This window comes from Cavia porcellus, unplaced genomic scaffold (assembly GCF_034190915.1).
Source record: "Cavia porcellus strain 051 isolate PalLab524CR breed Dunkin Hartley unplaced genomic scaffold, mCavPor4.1 scaffold_12, whole genome shotgun sequence".
Taxonomy (NCBI): domain Eukaryota; kingdom Metazoa; phylum Chordata; class Mammalia; order Rodentia; family Caviidae; genus Cavia; species Cavia porcellus.
The window spans coordinates 76,919,534-76,935,421 of NW_026947495.1; the positions used below are offsets into that span (position 1 = coordinate 76,919,534).

At 42.1% G+C, this 15,888-nt stretch overlaps 1 protein-coding gene across 1 annotated transcript in view; it reads right to left on the minus strand.

Annotated features, from left to right (window-relative positions):
- Positions 1-15,888, minus strand: part of Tmeff2 (transmembrane protein with EGF like and two follistatin like domains 2) — a 232,842-nt gene that overhangs the window by 88,430 nt on the left and 128,524 nt on the right. Inside the window, exon 5 of the mRNA XM_063259468.1 lies at positions 13,813-13,909. Coding sequence (XP_063115538.1) covers positions 13,813-13,909 — 97 coding nt within the window. The remainder of the gene's footprint in view (positions 1-13,812; positions 13,910-15,888) is intronic.

A 15,888-nucleotide genomic window follows, 5' to 3' on the forward strand; every position in this document is an offset into this window, starting at 1 on the left:
CTGCTCTGATCTACAGGCCACAATTTACAGTAGGGACCGCAGCATCTGTGTTAATGAACCTGAGTAACTGGATCTCGATGTCAAATGCTGAAGAGCGGCACTCTTACCAGAAGCAATGAGGATATGGTTATCATAAAGGACATGGCGGGCAGGGGAGCTAGAACAGACCTACAGTTCTGATACGCCGATCATGGTGTTTCTTTAAGTAAAACAGGTAGGAAGTCTAGCAAGCTCTTAACCCGTCTAAGCAGAAAAATTCTAGGTTAGATAAAAGTCTAGCCAGAATCTTAAAAACAGAACCTATAGAACCTTAATCAACTCTCTGACTGGAGCCACTATCCAGACCCAGGGACCCCTAACCCAGAGACCCCCACAGGTGTCTCCATAGGAAAGCTAACACTGCTAACCAGTTCCCGTCTTCCCCATTTAGAGCTGTTCACTAGAATAACAGTGCTTTTGGAATCGGACCTTCTGGGATAATTGAACTGCCTCTAATTCCTGCAGATCAACATGCCACTGGCCTACTGCTCAGCACAAGGGCTTGGAGCGGTCAGGTGGTCGCTACACTTTTAGCTCAGGTCTATGTTTCAGTGGCCTAGTGAGACCCTGAATCCATCCTGTGGCTCTGAAGTGCGTAAACTAAAATACGCATACTCACTGCTGGCACAAGCTTCCCTTCTCTCCTTTTAATTTTGTGGAGTAAGAACGAGTCCAGTGGGAGAGGGCAGGCAGCAGTATCTAGAACTGCTGCTACACTGGAGAATATGAAACCAAAAGCACACCGCATTGGGAGGGACTGCAAAGGACTAGCAGGTCCAGAGATGGTGAGTCACACTGTATCACCGTTCGGCTTTCCGCCCCAACCTGGGCTGTCGGATCGACAGTGGGGTATCACAGACCTCCTCAGGTAATGACTTCAACTGCGACTGCTAACGTAGATGTGCTTTCATTGCTCAAGACAATTAACACATCCCTGGTACCTGGTACGTTCAAAAGAATGTCTTTTTCTCTATACTGGTCCATAAGGACCACCAAAACCCGTCTGCTTCCGGCTAGCCAGGCTATCAATATACCTTCACCGTCGTGAGTCAGGGGCTTTACCAGCTCTCTGCACTGTACCCTAATTCGGTTCACAGGAATCCTGATTATTCTTTCCTTCCAAAAAATATGATGCTGACCCATTACAGGCATGATGCTATGCTGACTGGAGCTAGAGCGCACGATGGAGAAACTACTTTTTACTTACTGATAGGACATTTGCAGTCAGGGGGAAAACAGATTTCATAAAAATTCAGTGCAATTTTTAGTAGTAGTCCATCAGTGTGGGATATATTGAGCTCTCTCCTCCAAGGCGAAGGATGAACTATTGCATTTGTCTCTTTCACAACTGACAAAGAGTATAATGCCTAGTTGGATTTTTGGGGGGCAATACAGTCTTTATTTGGGTCTGTTACTTTAGTTCATTTACTATGTGACTGAAAAGCTGCTAGCTTTGAGGAGCACCCAGAGTAAGAAAAAACTCAACCACGGGTCCAGGATGCCATGCAAGCCATTCTGCCTTTTGAGCTATAGGACTAGCAGATCCAGTGGTGTCTGAAGTGTAGACAGGGATGCAGCTTGAGTCTCTGGCACTCTATGTGTGTCAGTGTGAGCCTGCAGGGCTTTGGAGCAAAGCCCTGATCCCCGCTGTAGATAACTGTTCTCCTTTCAAGAAGTAGCTCTTGGCCTGACACAGGCCTGTGCAGAATGATCTACCCGCTGCCCACAAGTTATCACGAGAACTGGGTTTCTCATCATGAATCTAAAGCTCTGTCTTCCACCTCCAGCGTGGACCAGTGGGTGTGCGCCATCTCTCATTATTAAGTGGAAATGCTCTCTGTGAAATCAGGCTCTGAGATGCAAGTGAGTGACATGAAGAGAAGGTGCCTGAATGTCATGGTGCCCATCTCTGCTGCCCCACCTTCGCTAGCCCAGCCTGCACCTGTGGCCTCACGGCTGCTCCTCACGTAAAGTCAACTGCAGCATAGAGAACGCAGGCCTGGTACAGGGGGGTTCTTCACGGCAGCCAGCTACCATCAGAAAGAGGACAGCTACAGGGCTGCCGCCCCTCTCCGGGGCGCCGCTGACGATGTGTGACAAGGGAAAATCTCCCCAGTGGGCAGCAGAACGTAGGATACTAAATGTGAGTGCTCACTTTGCATGGAAGAAGAGACAGTAGATTTGTGATTAGACATTGATTTATGACCAAAACCGTGAGTGGTCAAGTACTGGACACAACATGATTGAATACTGGCAACAAGAAAATCTGGAGAAGAAATGTGGATAGATCTGTTTCTTTCCTCTCTTTTCCTCCCCTGTCCTCTTGGCTTTTCTTTTTTGTGGTAATGAGAATTGAATCAAGATAGCATTCAGCTACATGCAAACTGTCTTATTTTATGTTGAGAGTCTTGCTAGGTCTTGAACTTGAGATCCTTCTGACAGCCTCTCGAGTAGGTGGGGTTTTAGGCATTATTCATCTCTCTGTGCATCTATCAGTGTTCCCATCTATGTGTCTGTGTATCTATCTATTAATTATCTGCCTGCCTCTCTATTTATCTACCTACCTACCTAGCTATTGGTTCTATCTCTCTGGAAAACTCTCACTCATACATTGATATACTGATCAACGCAGGTCTTCTTTTCCTTCCCTTTATTCCCCTTACCCCTAGATTTGAACATCCAAATTGCATTTGATGTAATGCAATTGCTCTGCTGTATTTTGTTTTTCCCAAACTTTCAAAGAAAGAAAAATAATATTTAAATAGAATTAAATTGCATTCACCTATCAAATATAGCATTACTTATTCTAAATGATAATTTTCATTAGGTTAGACTATCCTAAAGTTTCAAAAGTATCCAGATATCTATGATTATTGCAGAAATATGCTGCTCATTTTTGCTAATGTGAGTTCATTTTTTTATTTTTATTTTTGTCTGTTTTCCAATTGTGGTCCACTTTCCCTAGATATATACCTCCTAATATCTGTGATTATAAGCCGTTAAGGCTACTGGAGACCTAATAGTACCGTTATTGCTTCAGATAAAAACAATTTTGATTGCAGAAAGCTCCTTTTAGGATGAGTGTGGAGAACAGAGTGAATACTGTGTCAAAGACTTTGAAAAGGCAGCAGTGAAAACACTGAGCTGCGGTAAACAATCTTTGCAAACTCATGTTCTCAAGTGCATTGTCCCAAATTCTTATGTCTCTTTCACTTCACGATAAAGGAATGAATGGAGCCTCTCCTGACTAATTTTATTTTGCACTGGTGGAGGATTTTAGAAAATCAGCTATTTGTTTTCATTATTTATTTTCTTTCTTTCTCCTTACCATAATAAGCATTTAGACCGTCGGCAGTATTGATTTTTCAGTTGGTGTTGCATATAATTTTACAATTTGTTCAACTGTGCATCAGCTATCCTGTCGGAGAGGGAACATGTGTGGGTAGACTCATGCAGCTGCTGAGGGCGACTCTCGATTTGTGCAGAGGAGCCGCGGGTACAACTAACACATTACTTGGAAGTAAGCCACCAGGACCGCCGGAAGTGTTCACCCAATGCAGTATACCTCTGGGAGGACTTTCTCTGTAGCTACTAGTACACCTCACAAAACTACTTTTTATCTGGATACAGAAAACGGAAATGTTGTCACTACCATATTGTTTAGCCTTTTGAAATTAATAAAGACATTACAAGAACAAAAGGCCTGGAAACCATTTCAACTATAAACACCATGGAAGTTCCTCCAAATGGATCGGTCTTGAGAAATGCTGAAACATTTGAAAGAATGAAGAGAACCTGGATCATAGAAATTAGCTGAAATAAAAACACCCATTAGCAAACATGCAGAGCACTCCTAACAATCACCAAACGACTGAGCCTCAAGCGTAAGTAAAGATTTTCAGGAGCAATGGCTGCACTAATGTGCAAAATATGACCAGGTTTGTGTAGACAGACCCAGACACGGAGGAAAATACATCTCCAAACTGCAGTGGCTCTCTTGGATAAAGATGGTGCTTTTCTACAACATTTAAATTGTTATATTTAAAAAAAATTTGTATGAGAAATGGGCACAACTTTTATAATCAGAATAAAAAATGATTATGATGTAACCATCAAAAAGATCTGTTTTGGCTTTATAGTATATATTTTAAAGTGCTCAGGTAAAAAGTATGCTGAGACACTGGCCATACTATGGAAATTAAAACTCATAGGACCTGTATTTCTCTTTCACTTACTTTGGTGATTCTTTCTGGATTTTTTTTGTGGTTCTATTTCTTGCCTCTGGTAATTCTTATTCTCATAGTGAAAATAGATACTTGTAAGAGAATAAGCCTTCTCTTACCACTCGGAAGAAGGCCAAAACCAGTGAGGAAAGAAAGCTGAACCCCAGCTTTCCTCAAAGAACCCCTGAGTTCCTGAAGGTCCTCCTCATTGGTGAGCCCTCTGAAACGCTGCAGACGGCGGTTCTCCAATGCTAAAGGCAGGGAGCGTGTGATGAACACCAGTCTCTAGAATTTGCTCTACGTGTCCTCTTCCCTGAATAAGATAATCTTGAACCCATTACCACCTTCATCATATAAAGGATCTTCACTCTGCTTCACAGTCAGGACTGTTATTGTGGCCACAAAACAAGCAAATTGCATTTTAGCAGCTTAAAAGAACAAGTTAGGTGAAGGTCCGGTTGTTGGCACTCTCATGGCAAACAGCCTTGTCTAACTGGATACACAGAGCTATCACGAAATATTCTCTGCCAATAATAACAGCAACATGTAATATAAAAATGAGGCACACGCTGAAGGAATTATTACAGTAGGAGACACACAGCCATTAGTTTGTCCTCGAAATACTGCCCTCCTGCAGCCGTTCTGAAAGTCGTCTTCAGTGAGTGTCATTAGCTGTGGTGCCCTGAATGCCTGAATCCATTCAAAGCACCTGGCACAATGATCACTGTGACTTTGGGGCAGTGCCAGAAGTCACGTGGTGGACAAGGAGAGGAGGATGCGGCGTCTGGGCTGCAGAGCTCGCCTTCCTGCTGCATGGCACTTGGGCAGCAAAGCTCACTCCTGTCTGCATCCCCCTCATAGACATTCATAAAAGTGGGCTTCAGAGAGTGCCCAAAACAGTGAGAGCAGTGTGTCTGGCGTACGGAGAGTGTTCTGAAGGGGCTCAATGGTGACATGTAGTAACTTGTCAATTTACATACTCCTTGTAGATTTTAATGCTTTTCCAAAGATGGGGGAGAAACTCAAACTTTCGTACAGTGAGTCAGCCTTAAGGGGGTCTGCCAAGAGGTCAGCTGTGTCCACCTAATGGTTAAAAGCGCCCCGGTGTGGTATACATTGTGAGCACACTAGCAATGGGCTTTCACACAAACTGGCTCTTAGAGTATTTGTTTTTATATTGTATTTCATTAAAGATGTGAAACTTCATACTACATATAAAACATGCGTTAGGTATTTCCCTTACATGCACATGTCTGTGCACATCTACGCATACACATGGTGTCCATGATACACACCCAGAAGCTGTATCACCCAGAGGTCTGAAAAGCCCTTACGCAGTAGTGAAGAGCATGGTTTCTGTAGTCCACCTGGCTCCTGCTAACTGCAGCCTTCTCTCCTGCTGCTGTGGTTTGGAATGGTGGATTTTCCTCTCTGTGTGTACCTGTTTCTTTTCTGTAAAGTGGGGAGGGGGATTATTAGGACCTTGAGCTTTGTCATCTTGGAATGAGGAATCAATGGCTCCATGAATGGTGTCTGACAGACACAAGCTTTTGAAAGTTCTGCTGGATTTTGACAACTTTATTACATTTTGTGTTTTTGTCTCTCAGACAGACAGGTTACACAGAGACAAGAACATATATTCTGTGATTCTGAGAACCAGGAATCCCTGACTCAGACTGTGGTACAATCTGAGACCCAAAAATCTCAAGAAGAAACCGATTGTGTCTGGTGAACAACCCCCCCAAATTAAGCATTGTTCCATTAGGACAAAGTAGTCTATAGCGTGATTTAAAGACCAAGTAAGGAACAAGGGATAGAAACAGTTAGATGAGAGGTCCAGTGGGGTCCTGCCTCCTTTTTTTTTGCTCTCGGGCAGTATTTCACTATTTTGGTATAAAACAGAAGTCACATGATTTACACTGCATAGTGTAAATAAATTCTGTAAAAATATATCAGAAACATGTTAAAATTCAGAATTCTTTTTGTTTTTAAAAATTTTTGGTACTGGGGATGGAACCCAGGACCTTCAGATTGAGTCCTTTTTTATTTTTGGTTTTCAGACACAATCTTGCTAAGTTGCCCAGGGTGGGCTCAATCTTCCAATTCTCCTGCCTCAGTCTCCCCCCAGTACTGGGTTTAGAAGCATGCAACAGCACAGCTGGCTAAATTCAGAATTCTTTACCTTTATATTCCCATGACTATACCCTAGACCTGGGTTTGTTCTTGTCATAACATAATTAAGTTCTATTTATCACTTGAGTCTCAGTTACTGTTCTTGTTGCTGAGACAAAAATCCCTGACATCCAAGGTTAAGGGGCAAAGGTTTATATAGCTGACAGTTTGTAGAAGTTTTAGTGCATAATTGGCTGATTCCAAGGCAAGGTGACATATGGCAGAGGAAGACAACAAAAGCAATGAGACAGCGAGACAAGTGTCCTTCTGTCCCTCATACTGTATCCAGCCTACTGGGATTAGGGTGGTATCAATCAGAGTGGACTAATCCAGCACCCTGAATCTCAATATATGAGTCAGTCACACACTCTAAGGTCAACTACCTCCAAAAAACATGTATGACCATGTGAAGCTTTGTGGAGACATCTAGACACAAACTGTAACAGCCTGTGATAGGTGCATAGTCAAGACATGGAAAAAACCCGAAAGACTCCAGAATTTAGATGAAAATCGAACTGGTTTTCCAGTGGGCTACCACACAGAGGACCCAAAGGTTTAGACAGTGGTTTATTGTCAGGTTTAACTTACTTTAAAGTGACTTTACCTAAAGTGTCACTATGCTTTTTTGCATACTGGTTGCTTGTTATTTGCCTGCTGTGCAGGTGAAGCATCATGGCTATTGACTTACTTTCTCACTATTGCTGGAAGCTTTTAATTTCCATTTGTAGACTGACTCCTGACGGCCACTGCAGAGGAAAGTTTTGTCACAGCACGCATCTGTGGACACAGGCAACTCTTTAGTGCCCTGTACCAAGCACCGAGCAGACCAATGTAGCCTAAAGTAGTCCCTGCCTTATCTAGCTGGAATCACACTTTTAAATTTAATTTGATTATGTGAATTGTGGGAAAACACAGACCATGTTGGCTTGATTAAGACAGGTGCAGGAATGCGTAAAAGGATTAACAAAGTGGAATGCAAACTGGGAAATTGGGTGTTTGTTAAAATTCATCATCAAGTTCCCCTTGAAATCACAGGAGTGGAAAGATGTGCGCATCCTCCGGTCAGGACCTCACTTCTTGATTTCTGACACATGAAAGCACTGAAGGGAGGCAAAGCATCTCCACTCCTTAGTCCCAACCTGTCTGCACAAACGGGAAGCACAGGCAGTCGTCAGAGGCGGCGGCACTACCTTCCCGGCAGGCACAGGACAGGGTTCAGGCGGATAATACTCAGCCGCAGGAATCCCAGACCTGGGAAGGGCTTTGCAGAGCTACATATGCATCAAACCAAAGTTCTGCATTTTCTAGCTCAGATCTATGACCATTTTCTCATCCTCTCCGTAAGTAAATTCACATGAGAAGTCAGTTCTAATTTTGGCTTACCACATTTACAGTTCTAAAGTCAGAGAACAAAGAAAATCAATACAAAAGCAATGCTGGGAGGGAGGCCTGAAAGAACTCTCTGGAAACTTCCCATGTGCAACCTAAGTCTTTTGGATCAATTCTCAACCAGTAGCTGTTGTAAAGAAGCTATTTCCTGCATCTCCTTGAGAGGTGTTTTAATTTCCCTATCAGGCTCACAGCCCAAATGTACTAAAGTCAGCAGGACTTAATGTCTCATTTACTGATACAGAGAGTGACCTGGTGCCGAGGATCATCCTCGGCCTCTGCCCTGCTTCAAACATTCATGAGCCTCCACCGGCCAAAATGCATTTAAAGTGGGAACGACGCCAACAACACGCAGTCCTCTGGTCACGGGAGCCTTCCTGATCCCAAGAGCAAGACATTAAAGACTTCAGACTGAGTCATCTGTGTAAGTGACACCCTCCGAAGGAACCCAGGCCCTAGCACGGCTCACAGATGGGGCACCAGCGGAGCAGAGGAAGAAGACAGATGCCCACTCCCTCTGGGGAGCTCACTCCATTGCTGCTCATCTGCTCCTCTCCTTCTCTACCACTGCGGCTGAGCGGAAGGATAGTACACACCTGTGGAACGGTACTACAGTTCTAGAAAATACCATTAATGCTTTCGGACAACAGAACAATGACTCAGAACTTCGCAGCGTTTAACCCAATGCAATTTTGCTAAAGGAACCCGAGTAGTGTACAGAGAACATGATAATGGCAGAGTTAACCCTAAAGAGCTAGCCAGTGGACACATCAGGCAAATACACATATAATTTAAGCCGGCTCTTTATGTCACTTGTCTCCCAGCTGCATCTGCTCTTACACCTGTGTTCCCTTCTTTGAGCTATTTTGATTCCCTGGAAATATTAGGCACACAGTCAGATTCAAACCCACTCATCCCCATAATGGGAATCTAGCTCTTAGCTTCCGGTGTACTAAGGATGGTGAACCTTGCAGAGTTTTCACTGATGCCACACAGCTGGCTGTGGCACGTGAGCCATGGGTTCATTACAACTGCTATGCAATATAATTCATATCTACCACTGCTATGTAATAAGATTCATTTATACCACTGCTATGTAATATGATTCATATATATCACTGCTATGTAATATGACTCATATCTACCACTGCTATGTAATATAATTCATATCTACCACTGCTATGTAATATGATTTATATCTACCACTGCTATGTAATATGATTCATATCTACCACTATATAACGGTTCATATCTACCACTGCTATGTAACGATTCATATATATTCCTGCTATGTAATGATTCATATATACCCTTGCTATGTAATATGACTCTTACATACTTCTGCTCTGTAATATGATTCATATATACTTCTGCTATGTAGTATGATTCATATACATGACTGCTATGCATGAATTGAGTATCAATCCAGGGCTCTGAACTACTGACAGGATCAACAGAAACGTTCAGGCTAATTACTTCCAAGGAATATTTCCCAGTGTGAAGCTATCACTGACCTACTTTAGACTGACTGCTATAATTTATCAGGTAAGATACTTAAAGGAATTTAAAACAATTTCTGAAACAAACCAAGCATCAGAAATATTTTCTGAAATTGTCAGTTTCTATTCCCAGTGCTATCTGGAGGGGTTTTACTGGTGTGCGGCGAGTTCTGTTTACTATGTTTGTCTTATTTATAAGCCATTCTTTTTCCTTATAAATATTTGGCTGAGTGTATTTGAATCTCTTTGATGTGCAAATGTGTTATATTTGACTCTTTTTCAGTCTAGATACAAAGAGAGGAAAACTTCTAAGTGTTTTTTCCCTCCTTCTCCAACTTCTTCCCTATAAACAGGTGCGCACGACCCTGGATACAGGTGTTTCCCCTGCCTTTGAATTTTGTTTAAATAAAGGGTGCCTCTGGTGACAGTGGGGTATGGATTGTTTATCATGAGCAACTTCAACTCCCTCTTTGGGAAGTTTAATCCTTCCCTGCACTTGGCAACTGTCTTTAATTGAAGGATCTTTTGTAACAACCATCTGTCTTCCTTATTAAGAAAACTTTACCATTTTCTGATTTTTTTTTTTTTTTGCAGCCTTGATGTTTCCATGAGATGAAAAGGGAAAAGGAAAACCTCAAAGTGAAATCCTTGAGTATAAACCACATCCTGGATTAGAGATGATACATATTCTCAAAATAAAAGCATTAAATTTTATGTCATTAAGATCATGGCTTGTTAATAATACCATTTTTAATTATTATTTTTTTTGTATTTAATTTCTCTCTCTCTCTTGCTTTTATTTTGTTTCCTCTTCTCCAGGGTGACTTGCTTTATTCAAAAACCCCTTCTGGAGAAGCACAGCTAACTGACTGTGCACTAGCTTTTAAATTCTAACAAATATTTACCTTCATTTTGGAGGTAACTTTTTCTAAAGCTTTGAATAAATACACTTAGCCCCTAAGTGTTGCAAAAGTTGAAATATTAATTTTGTAGGCGGGGTAAGGAAGATCAGGAATTAATTCCGCATCCTGTGTTGTATTTGAAACACGATGCCATGACTTCCATTAGCATCTGTGCTTTGTCACTACATCCTAATGCAGGACCAAGGAGATTAGTATGCACCGAACCACAGCTTGGCTGGTGCCAAGTGCAAATCAAAACACTCAGTTGTGCTCTCTGCTGCCACTCATCCTGCGCAGCATTTTACGTTTAGGAGAGGACAGGGCAGTGCTGCACTCAAAGTCAGCAGTGTTTGAAGCCCCACGGATTCCAAGGGGAGGTGCTGACCAGGGCTGCAGTCGGATCGCTCCCCGTTGCTCCCTCTCTTACTTTATGGCCTCTTTTAGTCCCTGCCTGTTTAATTTCATTTATTGCTTTGTTCTTGGATCCTTCAGCTGTTTACAATCTGCCCCTCATGTCTATAACTAAACATAATATGCTAACACAGAAAACTATTGTGTGAATGAGAAATCAATGAACTCATTGCTTGGGCTCTGTTCTCTACCGCTTGCACTGGGTATTTTAAACTGTTTTATTTAAATGCGAACCACTTTTCATTCTTGCCTGGGAAGTATAATGAACTCCTTGGCTCTCTGCCTCTGCAGCCCTCTAATCTTCACAGCTATGGTCACGTAGCCCCCAGCTGGAGGTCTAGACTTACTTCAGTTTTTGGAACAAATCTTGGCCCTGGGCTGGGGCGTACCAGACATCCTCGCCAACAGCTGATGGATTCAGCATCCAGCAGCTTTGCTGCTGGTGCCATTTTGACCTTGGAACTTATTTCCCTTAATCCTATGCATCTTCCTATCCCTATTAACCAAGGCTTGGCTTCCTACACTTTCCACAAAGTGGGTCTCCAGCCAGGTTTTTCTCCTGCAGATCTGATGCCCTTCCTAGCTGACACGCCATCTCTTCACAACTGAGGCCCTGCGCTGTCTTTGTCCTGTCCCCTCTGTAGCTGAGCTTTTTCTGAACACCACTTGCCGTGATGGGGTTCTGGGGTCAACTGGTCAACCTTTCCGATGTTGCAGGTTTTGCTCAAACTCCCTGGACTGTCTCTGCACTCAGGATCTGAGCTTTCCTAAGAAAACCAGAAGTAACCCTGTGCTGGCTTGGACAGGTGCCCACCTTCTGCTGCAGCCAGCTCTCCGGTCACCGGCTCTAACCCGTAGGTCTTGAGAGGCGCTGTGGGTGCACTGCCTGCAATCTGGCCATCTCAAGGTTCCACACAGGACGCGAAGGGATGTTTTACCCGTCTCTGACTGAACTGTCATCCAAACACGCTCCCCTTACGTTCTCCTTACAGTTTCACCTTGGCTCTGCCACTAACGTATCTCAAAACTCAGTTTCCTCTTTGAACAGTAAAATCACACCAGCATCTACTTTGCATGGATCTTATAAAGGTGACACAGAAATGCATACAAATGAGGCGGTGCAGGGGAAACAGCCAGTAACTCGCCACTGATACTCAGCTCACGTCTTAAGTCTTTGTAGGTGGAAAGCGGAGCCGCGTCACCTCTGAAATGACCATTAAAAAGATGAGAAACTAGGGAAATTCTTTACAAAAGTGGCAGACCCATGTGGACATGTTTTAAGTAAAATAAGTTTCAGCAAGGAAATGAACTTAAAAAAATAACTTTTTTTTAAAGAAAAGTGTTGTTTGCATTATTTTGTTCTGATCTGCTTTGTTCTGTTTTATTTTGCTTTGTTTTGTTCTGTTCTCTTTAAAATAAAAGAAAAACTAAAAAAAAAAAAATGACTCAAACCACAGATGCAGGTAAAGACTGAGCCAGTCTTTTACTTAAGAGCAGTGTTTCTATAATCATTTGTTGAATTTTAGAGAAGTGAAATTTTAAGATCCCGCCCAATTCTGATTCATTAATTTTGGGGTAGAACAAAAAATTACTATGTTTTTGAAAATTAATGCTGAGGTGACATAATTCTGTATTTTTGGGTAATGTGTCAAGTCAGTCACCTTTTAAGTCAAATTAGCAATAAAGTTCTTTAAATTTTGTACCAAAAATATTTATTACATTTTAAAATTTTCCAAAGTCATTCAGAGAACCCTGAATCTTTGAGAACCATGAATTCCTGGTTCTCAGATGCCTGTGATATTAAGTAAAAGACATCTCTTTACCCCAAGCCAGTCAAGCCACATTGGCTTCCAGGTGCCCATCCGCGACAAGAGTTTGATAGGGGCAGACAATCCACAGTGCCCACTCTTGTGAACAGATGGCCGTTCCACCTGCCTCTCAGATGCAGTGTTACCTTCCTGTTTGCTAGGGTGGAATCTTCATTTGCTTTAAATATACACTGAAAGTGTTGTGTTTGCTCCTGGCATGAAAGCTTGTTCAAATGATTGTTAACTGCTTTAGACAATGAACAACTCTACTAAAGAAAATAGAGAAACTACCTGTTTTTATGAGAGATGATTATAAAATAGAAAGAGGGGTCAGAGGGAGAGAGGAGGAGGAGGAAGGCAAGGAGGAGAAAGTGAAGAGGGCAGGAAAGAAGCACTGACCGCTAGTTTTCACTATTATATACCACAAAAGTCTCATCCTGACCCTTGGATTTCCCCTTTCCTATTTGATCAGGCAGACCCTGTACACATGGACTCCACTGAAGGTAAAATAAAAGCACTGATATCCATTTAAAAGAATGAGTCCGGACCGTGACTTGTTCCACATCTTTATCAGAGGAGCTGAGCTAAGCTGAGCCTAGGCAGTAACTTACAAAATGTCTTGCAAATCAGCATGTGCCCACTGCCTATTCCTGAAATCAATCCTCTGCGGTTGCCAAAACTATGTCTTAGAAATCACATTAGCCACTGCTAGGGCCTGAATGCTTCTGTCACTTCATGTGCTGACATTCTAACCCCCTAAGTGATGGCAGCAAGAGGTGATCAGATCTCGAGAGGGGTGCAAGTCTTGGGGCTGTACCCTTAGAGTGGGGCTAGCACCCTGGTAAAGGCAGCCCCAGCCAGCGTCCCTGCCCCTGTGCCCCTCTGCTGTGTGTGGGCACAGGGAGCATGAATCTGCACAGCAGGATGCGAGACCTCAGCAGACACTGAGCCAATTAAGCCTGGGTCTTGAAATTAATTGATTTCTACTGCTCCTCAGCTACCTGGGTCACGGCATCTTACTACTGCAGCTGGGACGGATTGAGACAGCTACTGTTCCTGGCTTCTCCATGATGCTTCTTAAGACGTATATGAATAAATACGGTTTCCCCCTCCTTGTTTTAGCATGGGCAGCGCTGGAGGCGGTGGCTCATGGTACAGCACGTCCAGGTACCTGGACAGCTGTCTGCTGGCCCACTTCTGGCTCCAGCTCCAAAAGTTCTCTGCTGATATTATCGTTCTCCCCTGTGGGAGCTCAGAAGAAGATACACATGCCAATGGTGTGTTCTTTAGGAGAATGGTTGATGGAATAAAAGAAAGGAATCACTGACATTGTTTTGTTTGCAAGACTAAACTAAAAACAGCAGCCTACCAGACATCCTCAGCATCTTCATCGCACTCTGCACCAAACTGGCAAATGTCACAGGTGGATGTCTCCTTCTGGCTGGTTTCTCCAGAGCCTTCGTGGACTGCAGGATAAGGAGGAGTAAACAGAAGAAACATGAATAAAGTGTGTGTAACAGCCACAACTCCAAAATTTCTGAATATTTTTCAACTTTTACTTTTTATGAGTATCTATTGGCAGCACATGGTTACAGTCCTCATGGGGGGCACCCACGTACACCACACACCCCAATTCCTTTTCATGCATTTCCAGCCCGCCCTTCCCTTCCCTCCATCTCCTGGCTCCCTTCTCATTTATGAAAGATCAATCTCCCTAGTTCCTACTCTGCTTTTGTTTTTGCTATCTATCTATCTACCTATCTATCTTTTAGTTTTTGGATAAGAGAATCTATGAGACATTTAACCTTGTGGGTGTGGTTTATTTCCCTTAACAGCATCTCAAGGCTCTGCTACTTACTTTTTAATGGCCCTGTCTGCTGCCGAGGGATGTCCCATTCATTATCTTTTTTCTCCATTTTAAGGACAACTCTAGCAACACCACATCACCCATTGACATGTAGTGAACACTCGTGCTTTTGGCAAATCAATGACTCAACCAACAAGTTTACTGGAATCCTGGACTTGTTTGGCTAACAGACCATTTGAAAGTTATCTAATGAAAGGATATTTAGAGTGTTACTTCCCTCCGGGAAATCTATAATGTCTATTTTACAGAAAAATCTTAGCATTTTCTTATTCTTATTATTGAAAATTATAATTTTTTTCACTGACAGGTTTTAATGTTTAAAACATTAGGTGGCTAGCCTTTTCTTATTAGACATGTCTACCTTTTTTCTCAAGCTGTTAAGTACTTACAAGGAAAATATATCAACTCTTAAGTTTTCAGAAAAAAAAGCACATTTTACTGTGACTTCTTAAATCTCATATAAATACATATTGCCTGGAGCTAATCATGGTGATTTCCTGAGAGAATTATGAAGAAGAATTTTATTGTAAAAATATACATTCACTAATGACTATTGATATTGGTCCTTTCTTCCTCTCTTGAGTATAGGTTCCAAAACAGGCAAAATGTAACCTAATTATAAACTCAGTCTCTCAAAATCAGGACATGACGGTGTAAATTGAGAAAAAAACTTCTAGCATTTTGAGTGCAAGGAATGAGCAACACTTTTGAAGTGTTGGATCACTGTTTTTCCAATTAAAATGCATATATATATATATATATATATATATATATGAAAGAAACAGTAGCTTTACTTGAAAAATCACAACAATCGTATACCATAGACAGATTTTACACTTTAAAACAGATTCTTTAAAGAAATTCTTCAAAAAGTATACTTCTGCAAAAGATCACACGTTATCAATAGAACAAAGATGCTTGTTTCCTATCTTGATGACCTCTCCTCAAATATTTTCAGCAAAAATAATTGTATTAAAATGCACACAAGGGCTGGGGATTTAGCTCAGTAGCGTAAGCGCCTGCCTGGCAGGTGCGAAGTCATGAGTTCGATCCCTGGCACCAAAAATAAATAAATAAATGAATAAATAAAATGCACACAAACCTATCAGGCCAATATTGTTTAATTCTTCTGTCATTATTGCTTCGTCTGTTAACAAAAACCAAGATCAAATTTTTGCTTCATTTTAATGACTGCTGTATAGATGGTAAGGGATTGTTGATCCAAACATTTTTAAAAAGAAAAACAAACAGGTCACGCTGTCTCTAGAATATTTTTTAATAGCTCTTACAAGCAAGTAGATTTATTTTTTCTAAAAGATGAATCCTTTCCTAGGCTTGACCATCTGCGCTTAGGTTATGTCGCATTTTTCTTTCTGTGCTCGGTGATCTTAACCTGTGTCTGAGCTGCCAATGACTGAGGTCAGCTTTCATGGTGAAAGCGCTGGTGGCGCGGTTTTCAACTTGGAGGTCCGGAGAGGAAGGGTGACATGAAGAAGGAATGTCACAGTCTGCAGGACACACAGCGCTGTCATCATTCCCCTCTCTCTAGGCCTCCGATCCAGGCAAGACATTAGTCTG